The sequence below is a fragment of the Lagopus muta genome, chromosome 1 (genome assembly GCF_023343835.1).
Source record: "Lagopus muta isolate bLagMut1 chromosome 1, bLagMut1 primary, whole genome shotgun sequence".
In the NCBI taxonomy this organism is placed as follows: Eukaryota; Metazoa; Chordata; class Aves; order Galliformes; family Phasianidae; genus Lagopus; species Lagopus muta.
In genome coordinates this window covers 37,507,640-37,524,686 of record NC_064433.1, presented here as the reverse complement: position 1 = coordinate 37,524,686, position 17,047 = coordinate 37,507,640, and the positions used below count along the sequence as shown (strand labels likewise).

Genomic DNA, 17,047 nt, shown 5'->3' with positions numbered 1-17,047 from the left:
CATCAAACAGGTGCTGAACAAAATCAAGCTGATGTAAAGACTATGGTAACATCCCCTACTTAAATGGTGTGTTCAGAATTGCATTCTGGAAGAGCAGGACTGTGATTGGTACAATTCCATGATGTCACAGCTGAGCAACCCTTGGAGTCACTGTCATCCACCTAATCTGAAGCCACAGAACTGTGTCTGTAGGCTTTAACGTATCCTGATCAAACAGATCAAGGAAGCATACTTAATCATCTGGCTTATGTCTGGTCAAAGTATTTTTTATTGGTCCAGAAACCTCTAAATCTTTTTCTGTCTTGGAAATAAGTCAGCATGGTCTGTTTTAACCCAGATGAATTTCAGACTCTATTAATAATTTATCTTTGACTAACCAATTTGTGTTTTCTCTTCCTTCTATTTATTTTTTTTTCTTGGAGGGGTTCTTTTTATTTCCAGAATCATAATTCTTTTCATGCTTTACTGTTTCTTTTGTGATTTTCTGCTATTCAAGAGGAGACAGATACTCCTACTTCTCTTAATATATATAGTTCTTTATCCTTATTTTTGCAATGGAGCTTGTTAAGAACAATAGCTCCTCTATACCCCACCAATAAGCTTCAGGCTAGTAGAAGACAGTTACTGGCTGTCCCAGCTATGGAGGTGAAGCAGCACTCTTTGTTTCTAACTAAGGAGGTTTTTTCTTGTAAATTTTGATCCCACATGCAAATGAGAAGATCATTAAAAGTATCCTCTTCACTGATCTGTCCATAATCTGTTGGATAGGCAAATACGGACTTTCACTCAGTGTCATGTTAGTGAACTTTATAACTGAGAAAATGAGTCTTTGTAACCTGGGATATTTACTGGTTTGGGCTTTATATGTGTGGACTTTAGATTGCATTAGCTTTCTGCTAGTGAGCAACTGGAATATTTATGAATGTTTCACTTGCGTTACCCCATTATACCTTGCATAATGACTTCATTAGCTCTTATGTGACAGTGATAAGCATTTTTCCTTTCTCTTGTTATTATGTTTAAAGTACTATCTTTAACTTCTAGGCTGGAATTAAATTTCAAGGTGCATGCTTATCTTATATTTTCGTGTTAAGGATATAGCTTTAATATAAAATGAAGAGATTACCTTCCTTCTTGCAAGATGTACATGGAAGTTAAGGAACATTTACTTACTGCTGAAATAATTTTGATTTAAAATTACTTTTTGCCATTTGTTGCACGTGTGTTTTTGACAATCCAGTTTATATTTCCTTGCACAAAGAAATACAACTATGTAATTTATCTGATATTTTTGTACAGTGGGGTTCCCATACAGTGTTCTCTTGAGTTGGAATAGAAATGGTGTGTGATAACTCAGTGTACTCTTCTTGTGTTACAAAAACAGCCCTGTAACCCAGGGTGAATCTTTGGTGTCTCTAGTTCCCCTACAATTAGTAGGCAATAGATGCCAAGAAGTAAACTTTGAACCTCACAGGAGGTGGGGGGGAGTGACAGAAATCACGTGGTGCTGAGGCAGCATATTGTCCTGCCATGAATGAGGACTTGGGTTTTATAAACAAACCTGAGTTGCCTTCTGCCTATTGCCATGGTGAGCTTCTCTGAGATTATTTGCAGAGTAACGAGAGCGTGGCATTAGGGAGGAAGCAGGAGAACAAGTGCCAGCAGTGGTCAGTAGTACTCTGGTAACTTGCAGAGCATTGAATTCTAGGTTGAAGAGGCTCTGTTTTCCTTCATGGGTCATGGGGTAAGTGCCTCTATAGCAATCTGTTTGGAGGAACTGTGAAGTTAGGAAGATGTTGAGATTCACATGTCAGACACAGGAATGACTCCTGAGTTTAAATAGCAGGATTCTCCTGAAACCTTCTTTCTCTGCTGAAGTAATGCGTACCTAGTCAAGACTGTGACATGTGAAGCAACAGGATACATGGCCTAAATATTTACTGTATTTACTTCAACTTCTGGAGGAATCTCAGATTTGTTGCCCACAAAAACTTTATGAAGAAAAGACTCTGTGGGTGATGAATGTTACTGTTACAAGCCTTGTTTTACTAATTGGGATAAACAGCAGAAAAGAGGAATGGGGAGTTTGGAAACATAGCTGTACACTTCAAGCACTGAAATAGTAATATGGCCTCATATCTATTATCACGTGTTTATTCTATGTTTTGTTAATTTCAGTCTGAATCCAAGCTTTTCAATGGCTCTGAGAAAGACATCTCATTATCTTCAAGCAAACTTACCAAAAAGGAATCTCTCAAGGTGAATTACTGTCTAAAAACTTCTAATGGACTATAAACATGCACAAAGTTTTATCGCATTCTTCTGATGAGAAGAGAAATGCCAATCAGTGAGGAGACTTCTGTGGAATATCCATGTTGTGTGAGAATTAATGTTGCTGGTTCTCTTGGGTTTTCAAGCCTTACTGTACTGTTACGAAGTATGGGCTTTCATAATGTAGTCTTTGAGAATAAATAAGATTATAGGATAGCTGAGAAGCTTATAGGATAATTCAACTTTGCAAGGACCTCAGGACATACACGTGTGATGAAAAGACAAAGTGAAATAACAAAGCTATGGTTTGCATGCTTTACCAGTGTTACTTACTGATTTTTTACCTCTCTGTTGTAACAAGACTAAAATTCCTCTGTTTGTTAAATACCATGTCAGGGGAAACAAAACATTATTTGCCAGTAAAAGAAAAATATATATTACGTTGAATTTTTGCTGTGAGGGAAAGTGAGAGATGGATGAAAATTGATCACACAAAGTGCCAATAAAAATCTGAATCTAGCCCTAAATTTGCTTTTGTACCATACATTTGTAAAGGAAGAGTATTTTTGTTTGTTTAGGTTCATTCCATCCCATCTCACTCCATGATTCTAAGAGGAGTTTCCCAGTTCTCAGTATCAAAAACAAATTGTAGAAGAGTGTGAAGTTTTTATGTTGGGAGCAGCTTTTGAAACAGTATGGAATGGTTGTTTAGACTTTGGGTTCAAATACTCTTTTAAAACTGCTTATCTCCATCTTTCTTGCAAATTCAATTTAGCAGTTTTTACCTCAGTTTGTACTAGTAGGTGGCTTTTTGTGCTGTGATTACTTGCTTTTGCCTGTGGCATTATAAATATTTTTATTATTATTTACAGGTTCAAAAGAAAAATTACAGAGAAGAAAAGAAGAGAGCTACAAAAGAATTGCTCAGCACAATCACAGACCCATCAGTTATTGTTATGGCTGACTGGCTGAAGGTCAGAATCTAAATGTGAAATCTAAGTTGAAGATACAGCAGCTGCCCACTGATTTCTGACCAGAATAGAAAAGGCTCAGCAACTGAAGTTGCTGTTAATGTTTTTCTACAAACAGCAGATACTAATTGTGACTTTGTGCTTGCTTCCTAGGGGAATAATGGAGGAACCTTGCTCCCACTTACTGCACTCACCATAGTCACATGTGTCTTGTATGTGCAGATTGTTAGCTTCACATGAGCTGGCTTTATTATTCCGATCTTGTCCTTTTTATTTTGCACTTTGAATTGAAGCTCTGTTGTGTTTGTTACTAACTGTGAAAGTAGTTTGGTCATATTAGGTATATATTTATCTATGTTTCTTTCTGGCAATTTTCCTTTCCTCTCCTAACAGTCCACTAATACTTGTAGGGAAAGTAAGAAATGAATTTATTGAAGATGGCAGTCAGCATCATAATGCCTTGAACGTGTAACATACTACGTGGAAATCCTGCTTTTATATTTAGCTGCAAACAATAGCTTATCTAGAAGAAGTTTCTCAGTGTTTTGCAAAATCAATGTAAACAGGTTGAAACGTTGCTTACAAGTTGTTTTGGCATTTAGTCCTACAGACAAAAGAACCTAAATCCAGAGTTGATTAAATGATGCAAGTAGTTTAATCAGATGTGCGGAATTCAGGGACGTGAAGGGGTCTTATATAGCACATGTGGGTTGAAATTAACAGCTCCTTGTGAGAGGTTTTATCTAAGAAATTTAGATCTAATTTAAATAATTTATTTTGTGAACATATCCTATTTTTCTTATCAGATGTCTGTCCTGTTTTCAGAACTGTGTTTCCAAAGATTATCCTCCCTACATACTAGAGATAATGTGTGTTTCAAATAAAGCAACCCATGAAGTCAGTTTCAGATGACTATCCACATTTCACAGATCTTGATGTGTGTATATTCTTCTGTAAAATAAGTACTTGTCAAGACAGAGTAAAAGGATGAACACTTAAATTATGCCTTTTTACTACATTTGATAAACATGGATGAACTTGAATAGACTTTTTGTTTTATTGGAATAATAAAAAAAAACAAACACTAATAAACATTTCTAATTTTGATTTCTGTTTTGTTGAAGGGGATGGTTTTTGTACTGAGTTCACTGGAATGTAACTGTAACTGTTTGTCTTCTAGATTCGGGGTACCTTGAAAAGCTGGACCAAACTGTGGTGTGTCCTGAAACCAGGAGTGTTGCTTGTTTACAAAACACCCAAGAATGGCCAGTGGGTGGGAACAGTGCTCCTGAATGCTTGTGAACTCATTGAGAGACCTTCTAAAAAAGATGGCTTTTGTTTCAAACTTTTTCACCCTTTGGAGCAGTCCATATGGGCCATAAAGGTTAGTGGTAGCACGTGTGGTTCTTAAGGATGACCAGTAGTAGCTAACTATGAGTTAAGACAGCTGTAACAGAAAGTTAAATGGTCTGTTATAACTTTCAATGGTTTGTTTATTCTGAATGTAAAATTTGAGCACGTAGTTTTCTTCACTGCAAAAAAGCATATGCTTTTTTTCTGCTGTATATACTAAAATAACTTACAGTGTGCAGAAGTGTGCCACAAAGAGGATAATGCCATCATGGTAGTTATGTAAGTGGAAGGAATGAGTATATAATGTTGTATTCTACATCAGTCTAATCTAGGAAATTAAGGAGGAAATTGACTGAAAAAGATGAAAGTATTCAGATGCATTATGAAAATTTCTTGGCTTCCAGCTCTATATTCATGTAATGTCAGCCTGGTTCAATTTGCTTGTGATAGTAGAAATTCAACTAGCTTCCTTATACAATAATAGCATATATTGCTAATTGTACTCTTTGGATTTGGCTGAAATTTTACAAAGATAAATGTTTCTCTTCAGTTCTGATGACTACTTGCTTTGTCAAACGTGGCACAATGTTGTTGGTGTTAATAATCATGGTGTGTTCTGCAGAGCAAAGGCTTATTTCAGGTTTCTGTAGTTTTTATTTTAACGTTCACTATTGCTCATTGTTTACTAAACTAACTGCTGTAGTCCTTGTTCTGTGTTTACACATGGAGAGCAGGCGTGGAAGCACAGCACAAGTGATCATGTTTACCTCCTGAATTACTTTAGATGAAATCATGATAGTGTTAGAATCCTTGTCATTAATTAATTGTGTTCTCTGCACCATCTCAGCACAAGTACTAATTGTGAGATTGTATTGTATGAGACGTTAATACCAGTGTGGTGCTGTCACATCTGGAGAATATGCTGCAGTGTTTTTTGTTTCCTCCTTATCTCAGAGTGGGAAGTAAGTCAGCTAGTATGATCCTTGATATTTGTGCTGTTCTTGCTGAAGAACTGTCATTATCGGTATTATCTGAATCTACCAAACTTAGATCAAATCATTTGTCGTGCCTTTTGAATGATTTCATTTCAGTATTGATATTTATTTCAGTATTAGGAGGACTTTTCCCTAATTAATTGTGATCTCACATTAGCAGAACACAAAAGTCATATTCTTTTTCAAAAACAACAGAGTTTGGTGTTAATGTGATTGAATTACTTACGAACTTGTATGTGTACATTGCAAAGTGGTGGCCTGTCTGCAGAAGATCACAAATCAATCTTATATTTCTTTATTGTTTGGCAATGAGAAATGGATTTGTTTGTTTTTTTAACTAGATATTTAGAATTTAGAGGACATGCCCCTCCAGATTTTTACTTTTTTAAGGTAGGTCATATTTTGAACCTGAACAAGTTGATATTGTCCATTTTAAATGTGCTGAGAGCTGGAGTGGCGTTTGTTCATTTTGGTATGGCTATTTGCAATTGAGAATTACTGGACTTAATTAGATGAGAGGCCTTGAAGTTTGAAACTATTTTCTGCCTTGTGTTCCTAGTCAATTATAACTTTCTAGTAATAAATTTATTACTGTAAGGTAAATTTTCATGAACATAAATGGCAATTGACTGAATTGCAGAGTAGATAATCCAGAACAAGGTTGAAGTCTAAGACAAAATGAGTTGTGTTTGCCGTCAGTGTAGGAAGATGACATTGCAAGAAATATTTACACAGAGATAAGTACTGCAGGACATTTTCTTGCTTAAGCACACCTTCTGTAGGGTGTCCTTCTGGCAGCTTGTAAATTCTCATTGACAGTAGTTTGCAGTCAGTCACTTACTGTGCTCCCTTAAGCCTATTGTTGTGGTCTGTGATGTTCCTTCTGCACTTTAAGGTACTTGATGCACTGAACCTTCTTTCCTCCTCAGATGCCCAATCCTAATGCCATTTCAGTTGTTTACAATGTTAACTGGAGAAGTTAGCACAAATGACTTCTCACGAACAGATTTAGATTTTAGTGTGACTGCCTGATTTTGTTGTTTTCTATGAATATTTGTGGCACTTGAGTTTAGTTGGCATGAATATTCTGTTGAAAGTAAACTTCAAAGTTTTTTAATCTAGTGGAATTTTTAATTTGCCCATTACCTCATGTTCCAGTAGTTGTGCAATCAGTTTAAATGCAGTTATCTAATGAGTGAAAACTAACTAACATCTGTCTTGGACACTAATACTCTGAAAATTGATTTTGAAGTCACAATGGCTGATAACAATGAAAATGTCAAGTGCTTTTGAAACAATAGCCAATTAAAAATGCACAAGCAAATATTTCAAAATTAATCAACCTACTTAAATGTTCAGTCAAATGATTAACTCTGTGTTAGTCAGTACATTGTGCAGCTGCCCATGGGAGTATAGCTTTCTCATACGCACTAAAATGCAAACCATCATTTCTTTATTACATCTGTTTGGTACAAAGTGATACATCCTGTATGCCCACAGCATAACCTTAAAGTTCTCAAGGGAGGAGTGCTGCCCTTTGTATCCTGTAATCGGGCAATTTTGAGGACTTGGGATAGTGGAGGCACTTGCTCGGTACACATGTGCCCATGGAGCCACAGCACAGTACCATCCCCCTTGTGCAGTACCCAGTGATCTCTCCCAGCCCTTCTCTCCCCAGGGGTGCAGTGAACTCTCCCTTGCATCCCCCAATGTTCCAGACCCTTAGTGACCCACCCTCAAAACCAGGAGCGCTCTGCATAATGTCTCCCACGGGTCTTGTTAGCTCCAATCCTCACGTGTCACCTCACCAAACACCCTGCATAGATGAGCCTCTCCAGTCACTGGAGGAGGCTGTAACATAGAATCTTAATTTTAACACCCAAGTGGCTTCTACTCTGTATGCATTCAGAAGTTTCTGAACATTGTTTACCAGCACCAGCTCGTGTGTACGGGTATCTAAGCACCACCAAGACTCCTTGTTACCTGCCTCTCACCCTCAGAAATGTTCTGGCTGTTTCATACGCTTGCTTCTAAAATATCTGCCATTATTTGCTTTTGCTCAAAAATTCTGCTGGCTTTCAAATTCCCTCTTCCAAGCCTTATATTGGTTTTCATTAGGCTTCTATGGGGAAATCAGTCAAGGCCAAACTGTGATAACTCATGAATTAGGCAGGCTTAACCCAGCTTTCAACAAGCTTCAAGTGTGTTAAATACAGCCCTCTTTGCTCATCACTTACTTTAATGTTCCCATGGGTAAATGTTTTGAAGAGACATTTAAATGATTGCTTAGTATTTTATTCCAAAGCAAAGCTTTGGATTTGTTTTAAATTCCAAATGTGAAAAAAAAACTTCATAATGAAAGTTAAACTTTGGCATTTAATGTCCTGTGTGTTTCTTTTGGTTGAACTCAATTCTTGGTGTCCTGCTGATTCTCTTTGTAGAAGGACTTAAGCATCTGAATGTCTTTTATGGACTTAGCTATTATCCTTATCATTTTAATTTTTTTTTTTAAGCACCAAGTCTACAGGTAGGCATCTAAATACAGTTAGACACCAAATTTTTTTTAAGGGGATTTACTGACTGTTGGGTGATAGAGAGGTTGAAGGGAGAAGGTGGGAGACAGGAAGAGTGGGTTCCTATTGCAAGACGTAGTGTTCAAGTGGGAACAGTTAGCTCAATTTTGTGTAGATATTGATCGACTCATGTCTTCTGAAAACAGCAGATGCCATGCAGTTCTGGAGTGTAGGATGCAGTTGAGATAACAAACATGTTCTTGTGTAAAAGAAGCATGAAGTGGATCACTGAGGAGAGCCTCCTGCTCTCTCCAGTGGTTTAGCTTGCTCTTCTGTCTTTTGGGGATTTCTGAACCATAGCATCTTCTTAGGAATTGAGAGGAATCTACTCACATCAAGAGAGGATGAGGACCAGAGGGGAAGGGTTAGTTGTTTACAGATGTGGAGTCTTCTGATAGACAGCTTGTGTTGTAAATCAACCCTCTTAAGATACCTCTCCCCCCCTCCCCAATATTTTTTGTTTCATACTTACCTGTTTGTCTGAAACGCAGAGTTGAAGAGAAATAACTCATCCCTTCTGATCTCTCTATGCCCATCTGCAGTCCCTTAAAAAGTGAGGGTGACTCCCCTTGTAGCATTCATTTTGATGCTTTTGTCTTTTTGCTTTAAGTGGCATCAGCAGAGCATTTCTAAGCTACTACACCAAGTCTGATTTACCAAAAGCAAACAAGCAAAAAAAAATCCCTCAAATGAATACAAAATAAAAGCACCAAAAATTATTTAAATCCTAAAGACTGTTCTCTTTAAAAGAAAGAGGGTTGAATTGGGAGCTATACTTAAAATGATGTCTTTGAAGAAGAAATCCAGTAAAAGAGGGCTGTCCATCTTTCCATTCATATCTTCATTAGATGTTGCTGAGTGACAGTAAATAGCCAGCAGTGTGTCTGCTTGTTACGTGAATGGTAAACTCTAAAACGGAATTAAAATATATGATGCTTGTTTTGTGTATTTCAAGGGTCCAAAAGGTGAAGCAGTTGGTTCTATAACTCAGCCACTACCCAGCAGTTACCTGATCATCCGAGCCGCTTCAGAATCAGATGGTAAATAGGCACTTCAATATTTTTTCACCAAGACAGCAGTCAGCCGTTAGAAAGACATTGCTTAAGTTGTCTTACTGTCTATTACAGCCCTGTGATTGCAGTTCCATGCTTGTAAAGGCTCTTCCTTAACTTGGTACTTTGTTGTATTGGAACTAGCAATTTTTCATGTTTATTCAAGGAGAGTATTGAATTGAAGAAATTGTCATTGAGCTCCTTGCAACTAGTTCCTTTCTTAAATGCTGCTGTAGACTCTTTCTAATGAACGTGTTTGTGTATTATAAAATTCAGCAGTTTTACAGAGCTCTTGTAGTAGAAATTCCCTCAAAATACACATTTTTAATGCTATCGCTTAGCGGAGATAGGGATTAATATTGATGCAACCATCTTGGAAGGTTAGAAAACAAAACCAAAATTTAAGATCACTGTTTAGACTTCTTAGTAGCTGCTTTCCTTCTACAGATTAATTAAACATACCCTTGAAGTCCTTAAAGTTAAGACTCGTATTTTCCTTCAGATAATGATAGAGTTACTTTTAAATACAGTGCATAGAAGAGAAATAAAAGTCACATTTTTGTATTATTTAATCACCCTTAGATGTAAATTTGTACTATCTTCATTGTTATATTTTAAATGCTTTTTTTATTGCTTATGAAAAACTATTAGATTTGAAAATGAATTAAATGCAGGAAAATAAATAAGTGAGGAGTGAAAAGAGCACGTAATTTTAGAAAAACTGTATTGGAATGTCCAATATTGAATTGACTTTTATATTGTAATTTCCATACTGTAACTGTATAACATGAACAAATTCTGCCAAGTGATGCAATTATGTAGTCTTCAAAAGTGGAGTATGTCTGCAAGCACCTTTAGAGGAGTTCAGTAGGTAGAGCCTTCATGGAGCCATTAAGGAAGAAATGCTAGAATGTGCTCTAAGTGAATCATTCACCTTGGTCCCCTACCCAACAGCATCTCTAATATTAAATTTGTCTTCAGGCAGGTGTTGGATGGATGCTTTGGAGCTGGCTTTGAAATGTTCAAGTCTACTTAAACGTACAATGATTAGAGAGGGTAAAGAACATGACTTGAATTCTTCAAGTGACAGTGCTCATGTCTCTCTCTATGGCCTGCTTCGTGCTAACAACTTAAATAGTGGAGACAACTTACCGTAAGTAAATTAATTACTAAACCTGATTGCTTTTCTGGCAGAACCATATAGTAATAACTTCTCCAAAGTTATTGTAGTTCTTTGAAGAGAGGATCTCTCTTTGCAGTTCTGCTCGCTTCCAAATTCTCTCTATAAGACTTAATTGCACTGTGTTTTTATACATGAATAAAATGAAAAACACGTATGCTTTATTTCTTGAGCAAAGCAGATACAGCGGGCAGCTTGGCCCAAGGAACTCAAAGCTGAGTATTACACCAGTAAGTTAAAGCACTCAAACTGTTACAGTTTAATTTTTTTGTATTGTGAAGTTGGTCTCTCTTGTTTGTTTCACCTGAAAAAAGTTTAGTTCATGTTATGAAAGTAGGCAGGTGTGAATATAAGTTGCTTTTCTTTGGTCAAATTATAAATAACACCAAAACTATTTAAATGGTTGTCATTTGCCTCATGTTTGAATCGTCAAGTTAATCAATAATGCTTCCATCAGCCTATGAAATTAAATAGTACAAAAATTGAAATCACCTGTGTCAAATATTGGAGGGCCCTTGAGTCACTGTTCATTTCAGTAAATGCTCTCATCCAAATTTTTGTGAGCATGGTCTTTCCTGAAAATACATCATTAAACAAGCACGGTGAATGTCTAGTATTAAATGTGGAGGTTGGTGGCCCTGCATGTGGTCGGGGGTTGGAGCTTCATGATCCTTGAGGTCCCTTCCAACCCTGGCCATTCTGTGATTCTGTGAATGAATGTGCTTTCCAACACTTCCAGTTATGGCATCAGAGTGCATTAGAAAGATATAAAAGATTTAGTCATTTGTTTGAAATAATTTGGTCTGAAGCTTGGGCTTTGCACTGTTTTTCTCTCTTATCTTCCACCAGTTGAGTATACTGATAGACTGACATAAATGTCTTTGAATAATCCTTCACACGCATGAATACAGCTGCCCACATCTGTTCTGGGTGGGTGGGGCTTTTATACTGCTGTAGCTGAGATGAAAGTACAGGCCTGACTTTAGATAGTCTGAAACACTGAGAAAAAGCAGACTATTGCCTTATTGCCTCCAGTCCAAATTCAGGGCACTATCCTGATGACCAGGCAATATTTTGTCCAGGTACAGTTTTGCTCCTTCCACAATCCTAAGGAAACAGTGAAACTGCAGTGTACAATTCAACTGCAGATCTGTAGTCATAATTTAATATCATCACCTGACCGAGATTACAGTCACAGCAATTAGCTACAATCGTTATGTCTAATTAAGAGTAATAGTTTAATTAAGTAGATCTTTGGATGTGGTGTATTGTAAGAGTATTCAGTGTGTTTATCTCAACTATAGACATAGTTTTAAAGGGGTTGGCAGGAGAGGGAGAAAACATGAAAGCAGTTTTAACTCCAGCTGGGAGCTAGCTTTTTACATTTCTCAGTGATGTCACAGCACAGGATGCCTTGGTCCTTCTGGGAATGTGTACAGCTGTGTAACCTTGAGAAGGAAGCATGCTGGGGAGTTAATAAGGAGTTTAAATCAGTATTTATTTACACTGCCTTAATGAGGGAAAGGAAATAGTGTTCTATACCTACAAATTACTGCCTTGTGTGAAGTATCACTTCAGTTATGGAATTCACTTTATCGTTCTTCATCCTCGGTATGTAGTCTCTTCCTCACCTCACTAGCCATAGCCAGAGAATATAATAAACATAAATGCAAAGTAAATCTGGTGCATTTTACAGTTCAGTGACAACACCGCATCCTGTATATTTCCACTGAAGCAAGTTCAACTTTGCTGCTAGACCGGGGTTCATGCTGGCACCTAATTCAAAGGATTATTGTGGGATTTTGGTTTGGAAACATGAAATCATGGGGTGAAGCTGAAGATTTATTTAGCTTTTATCTTTTGTAGATTAAATGACAGTGAAATCGAAAGGCATCACTTTAAAGACCAAGATATGTACTCTGATAAATCTGATAAGGAAAACGATCATGAACATGATGAGTCTGATAATGATGGACTGGGGAAAAGTGAAGAAAGTGATAGCGACACATCAGAGCGACAAGATGACTCTTATGTTGATCCAGAGCCAATTGATATCAAAGAAACAACTTACTTAGAACAAAGTCATGAGGAACTTGGAGAGGTAAAAGTACTTTTCATGTAGTAGGCGGGTCACTTTGCTGAATGTAAAGCTGATATTTTAGAGGGTGTGCTACATTTGACAGCTGCTGTACAGGATTGACTTTCATGTGGTCAGTAATCCTGAGGAAAAAAAAATTGTATCCATCCATGTTCTGCTCTGCTACACCACTTCTGTGCTTCTGGGAGATACGTTTATTTAAAAAGAATGATCTCTTTGTTAAAGATTATTTGGGGTATTTCTCAGAGAGAAAGTGCTTACTTTAGAAGGACCACCTGCAGCAGAAGTTGGCCATGTCTGCCTTTCTTCTTGTTACTAACTCTGTTTTTTTTATTAAATTGTTTTGTATTTTTTTCTTTAAGTAAAAATTTTCAAGTTGATTTTTATACAAACTGACAGCTGTTTTTCTACTGCAAGAGAGAAGTTAAGTAGTGCTGGGCTTTGCAGAATTCTGTGAAAGACTTGCTATGTTTTCAGTGTTCAGCTTGCATTCTATTATGATGCCCAGAGTTACTGCTCCATTTCTGTGGGTCTTCTTTCACCCCTACACAGCCAAATGTGAGAGGAATATGTATGTATTACTTGCTATAATAATACCAAAAATCTTTTTAATGGAAATGGAGAGAAATAGAATAGTTGTGACTCTCCTCTTTTTCTCAAGTGCTGTGAGGTTTTTTGTTGTTGTTGTTGTTTGCTTCATTTTTATATACCTACTGGACGTAAAAACTTTGTGCTTTGTTGCTTTCCAGGATTGGCTCTAGAATAAACAAAGGCTCAAGAAAAGTTGAGGGTTCAAGTTAGCAAAAATGCATTTTAGAATAGTTTTGGGAAGAGGCATGCTTTTCCTATAGACCTTGTTTTTCATTTCAGGAACTGTAAGAAAGAATATCTCCACTTTTCCTTGACCAAAAGGAGCACATTGGGGTGTTTTTCTGTTTTAGGGTTGATAAAAAGAAATGCAGTTTTTAATGCTGAACAGTAAATATGTAATCATATATATCATATATTAAATGTGTACTATATTTAGAGAAATTTTCTATCTCTTCCTCGGAATGTTCCATTTCATGTGTACATTTTGTATTGTTATGGCGTCATCAGAATGCGTTGAAACAGTTCAACTTCTGTGTTCTTTATCCTTTCTGTAAGCAGTTTTTAATTTATCTTAGGCAGGGGAGGCTGCTCAGACAGAAGTAGTGTCTGAAGAAAACAAAAGTTTGATCTGGACACTTCTGAAGCAAGTCCGTCCAGGAATGGACTTATCCAAGGTTGTACTGCCTACGTTTATCTTGGAACCTCGTTCTTTCCTTGACAAGCTATCTGATTACTACTACCATGCAGACTTCCTATCCGAGTGAGTCAATCCTATCACTGGTTTTCTTTCCCTTTAGCTTCCTTTTAAGCTAAAATAAGAAACCAGTAAGATACTGAAATCTTTATTGTCTGGTCTGGTTCACTTGAACAGCATCATAGAATACGTATCTGAATGTTTGTCTGACAATCTATCAGTTGTCAAATATTCTTGCTTTCTGAAAATTATCAGCCTAAGAGCTCGGCTGGTATGTCTCAATGCCTGTCCCCTCTTAATACTTCAATAGCAATTGTGTTGCAAACATTTCTGTTGTGGATTTTAGGAAATGGTTAAAAGACTTCTCAAGATTTAACAAAATTAGTTTGTTTTTTCCTTTTTCTTCTTTTGGATGCATATTTATAACGGTAGGATAGCAAGAGTTAGCCTTTTTAAAGAAATTATTAAATACTGTTTTGATTTAGAATTTATTTACCTGCTCAAAGAAAGCTAATGAATTAAAACCTGTACATAGAGATATTATTCAACTGTGCGTGAGTATGCCAATTCTCTGAAGCATTCTCTTTCCTAAATAAAAGGAATTGGAGGGGGGTGTTTAGCAGGATTTAGTGTTTCAAAGTCCAGACTCCATTTTGGAGTAAGCATTTCTGATTTTTATTTTGTTTGATTTCCATGTTCAGAGGATTCTGAAAGCTTAATTTCAGGCTGAAAGTTTTACTACTGAGAATCACAAAACTTCTGTTTAAGTGAGCTCCTAGATAGAAGATATATAACAGCAATTGGTAGCATCTCATAATTGAAGCAATACTGACATTCAGTCTGTGCTTTCTGTTTGTTTCACAGAGCTGCTCTGGAAGAGAATGCTTACAACCGCATGAAAAAAGTAGTGAAGTGGTATTTGTCTGGATTCTACAAAAAGCCAAAGGTGTCCTTTTACTCATTATTTTGTCTTTGTTTTGGAAGTTGTGTCTAGTTTGAGAGCTCAGGAATGTGCTGGAGTTTTTGTTTCATTATATTGTTATGCATTTTTTTCTAAAGAAGGTGAAGTTTTCATTATTTACATAAATTTATCATAGATCTTTCTGGTCCCCAGCCATGCTTAAAGTAGATTGTGCACAACTGCTTTTTCCCCTTGAAGTAGAAATGTAATGAAACATTTTTACACAAAGTTGAGCAATATCTTGTTTACTGTTCTTCAGTGATAGCGTTATGTATTTGGAGGAGTAAAATTTCCCCTACTTCATTTAGCTTTAAACTCAATATTCTTTATAAGCAGCTTGATGGGAAATAGTATTTAAAAATGACACTATTTACTGCTTCTTGAGCCTAATATTCAAATGATGAGATTGAGGCAATGTGCTTTAGCATATGCGTTATGCTTGCTTGCTTTTTTTTTCCTTTCTCTATCTTTCAGCGACTGACTGTTAAAAATATTCTGTGTTCTCTACATGCTCTGTGTGGTTACTGTCTGTTTTGGTTCTATTCAGGGACTAAAAAAGCCGTACAATCCTATACTTGGTGAGACTTTCCGCTGCATGTGGATCCATCCGAGGACGAACAGCAAGACTTTTTACATTGCAGAACAGGTAGCTGCCATAAGCAGCATGAATGTTTTTAAGAAAAATAAATGTGCTAGGTTTTTCTGTGTGTGCTAGATAAGCAATATGGCAGCACTAGAAAATATATTTGTATGTATGTGTAGTATCCTAAAAACTCTCCTCAGTATATTCTTAGAAAGACAAAGATGTTTCAGTGTTTTTGTTCCGTCTTCCTCCAGTGAAAGTCAGACACTAGTTTTCTTAACTCTTGTAATTCAGTGAAAATGTTTGCTTGGTCTTTATCTCTGAAGATTAAGGTTGTGTTTGGACAAGGCTGTCAGACATACAGTTTGAATTTTGGGTGGTCCTTCGTGGAGCCAGGAGCTGGACTAGATCTCTGTGGGTTCCTTCCAACATGGGATATTCTGTGATCCTATGATCTCATATATTAATTGTATTCTATTCTGTGTAGCATGAATTTTGCATTGTCTTTATGAGATCAAGGTTTATACTACATTGCATGTTTTTTCAATAGGTGTCCCATCATCCCCCAATATCTGCCTTCTATGTTAGCAACCGCAAGGACGGTTTTTGCCTTAGTGGTAGCATTCTGGCCAAATCAAAATTCTATGGTAAGTAATGTTTTGGGAGCTAAGAGGGTTGGGGTTTTTTTTTGGCTGTGCTTTTATCGAGGAGTGTAAAATCAGTGCAGGTGTTTTGATGGTGAAAAAGGGCTTTTAGAAGAATGGTTGGGTTTGGATCATTGTATTATAATTGCCTGACAAAATTTTTATTACTGGTCTTAGCGTTTTAATTTCTCTTTTACAGTACACTTTAATTTTTGTTTGGAGATGCTGTGATTATAGTGGCTTCACTTGGAAAGATAGATTTCAATGCCAAATATGATCATTTTAATTCTGTTTCTTGGTTATTAGGAAATGCTGACTGGTGTGAAATGTGCTTCTCTGTGTTTGAATTCCAGGGAATTCATTATCTGCCATACTAGATGGAGAAGGACGGCTGACGTTCCTAAATAGAGGAGAAGATTATGTAATGACTATGCCATATGCTCACTGTAAAGGTAGAGTTCATTATTCTAAATACACTGTTGTTGAATTTAATCTTGTCATCTGAGTAAATTTCTCTGAACACAGGCAACGTTGGTGGTTCTAGGCTCCCGTATACTTTACCAAGATAAGAAGTATTATTGAAGTAATCATCTGGCTTTGGCACAGCAGAAGATTTTTTTTCATAAATATTAAAAGTGTTTAGATAGCTATCTGTCATTACATGACAGTAATTTATTGCTTAAGTTGCTTTCTTTTCTGGAGAGGACTCTGGAGCTTCTCCAGTGTTTTCCTATTGGAAATATAATAGTGTAGTCTCTACACCTCATGTAGTTTGGGTGTAAATCATGACTTTTTCTTTAGTTTCACTACAGGGAAAATAGTCAGTAGTTCCTTTCTGAAGGGCTGGTAGTTGTACAGAATACATTGCAGCATTGCTGGGATTTTTGCCTCCTTATTTTCTGCCAAAATTCTATTTCAGAACTCTTGTAATCAGCAAGTGTAAGACTTTCATACAGATGCATGACAGATGAGTTAGCAGAATTATGTAACTTAACATGAGTTTGGTAGGCTCTTCTTTCCTTTTTTTTGGGGGGGGGGGGGATATTTTTAATATTGTCGGATTTTATGTTACCTTTTATAT

At 36.7% G+C, this 17,047-nt stretch overlaps 1 protein-coding gene across 11 annotated transcripts in view; it reads left to right on the top strand.

Annotated features, from left to right (window-relative positions):
* Positions 1–17,047, top strand: part of OSBPL8 (oxysterol binding protein like 8) — an 81,050-nt gene that overhangs the window by 54,434 nt on the left and 9,569 nt on the right. For 10 of the 11 annotated variants that reach the window (XM_048938840.1, XM_048938821.1, XM_048938825.1 and 7 more), the window contains 11 exons: positions 2,179–2,259; positions 3,144–3,245; positions 4,423–4,626; positions 9,119–9,203; positions 10,197–10,368; positions 12,262–12,496; positions 13,660–13,844; positions 14,643–14,724; positions 15,287–15,385; positions 15,873–15,969; positions 16,320–16,418. In XM_048938840.1, coding sequence (XP_048794797.1) covers positions 2,179–2,259; positions 3,144–3,245; positions 4,423–4,626; positions 9,119–9,203; positions 10,197–10,368; positions 12,262–12,496; positions 13,660–13,844; positions 14,643–14,724; positions 15,287–15,385; positions 15,873–15,969; positions 16,320–16,418 — 1,441 coding nt within the window. Of the gene's footprint in view, positions 1–1,547; positions 1,745–2,178; positions 2,260–3,143; positions 3,246–4,422; positions 4,627–9,118; positions 9,204–10,196; positions 10,369–12,261; positions 12,497–13,659; positions 13,845–14,642; positions 14,725–15,286; positions 15,386–15,872; positions 15,970–16,319; positions 16,419–17,047 lie in introns of those variants that run through there. The other variant, XM_048938894.1, reaches the window with a different exon arrangement.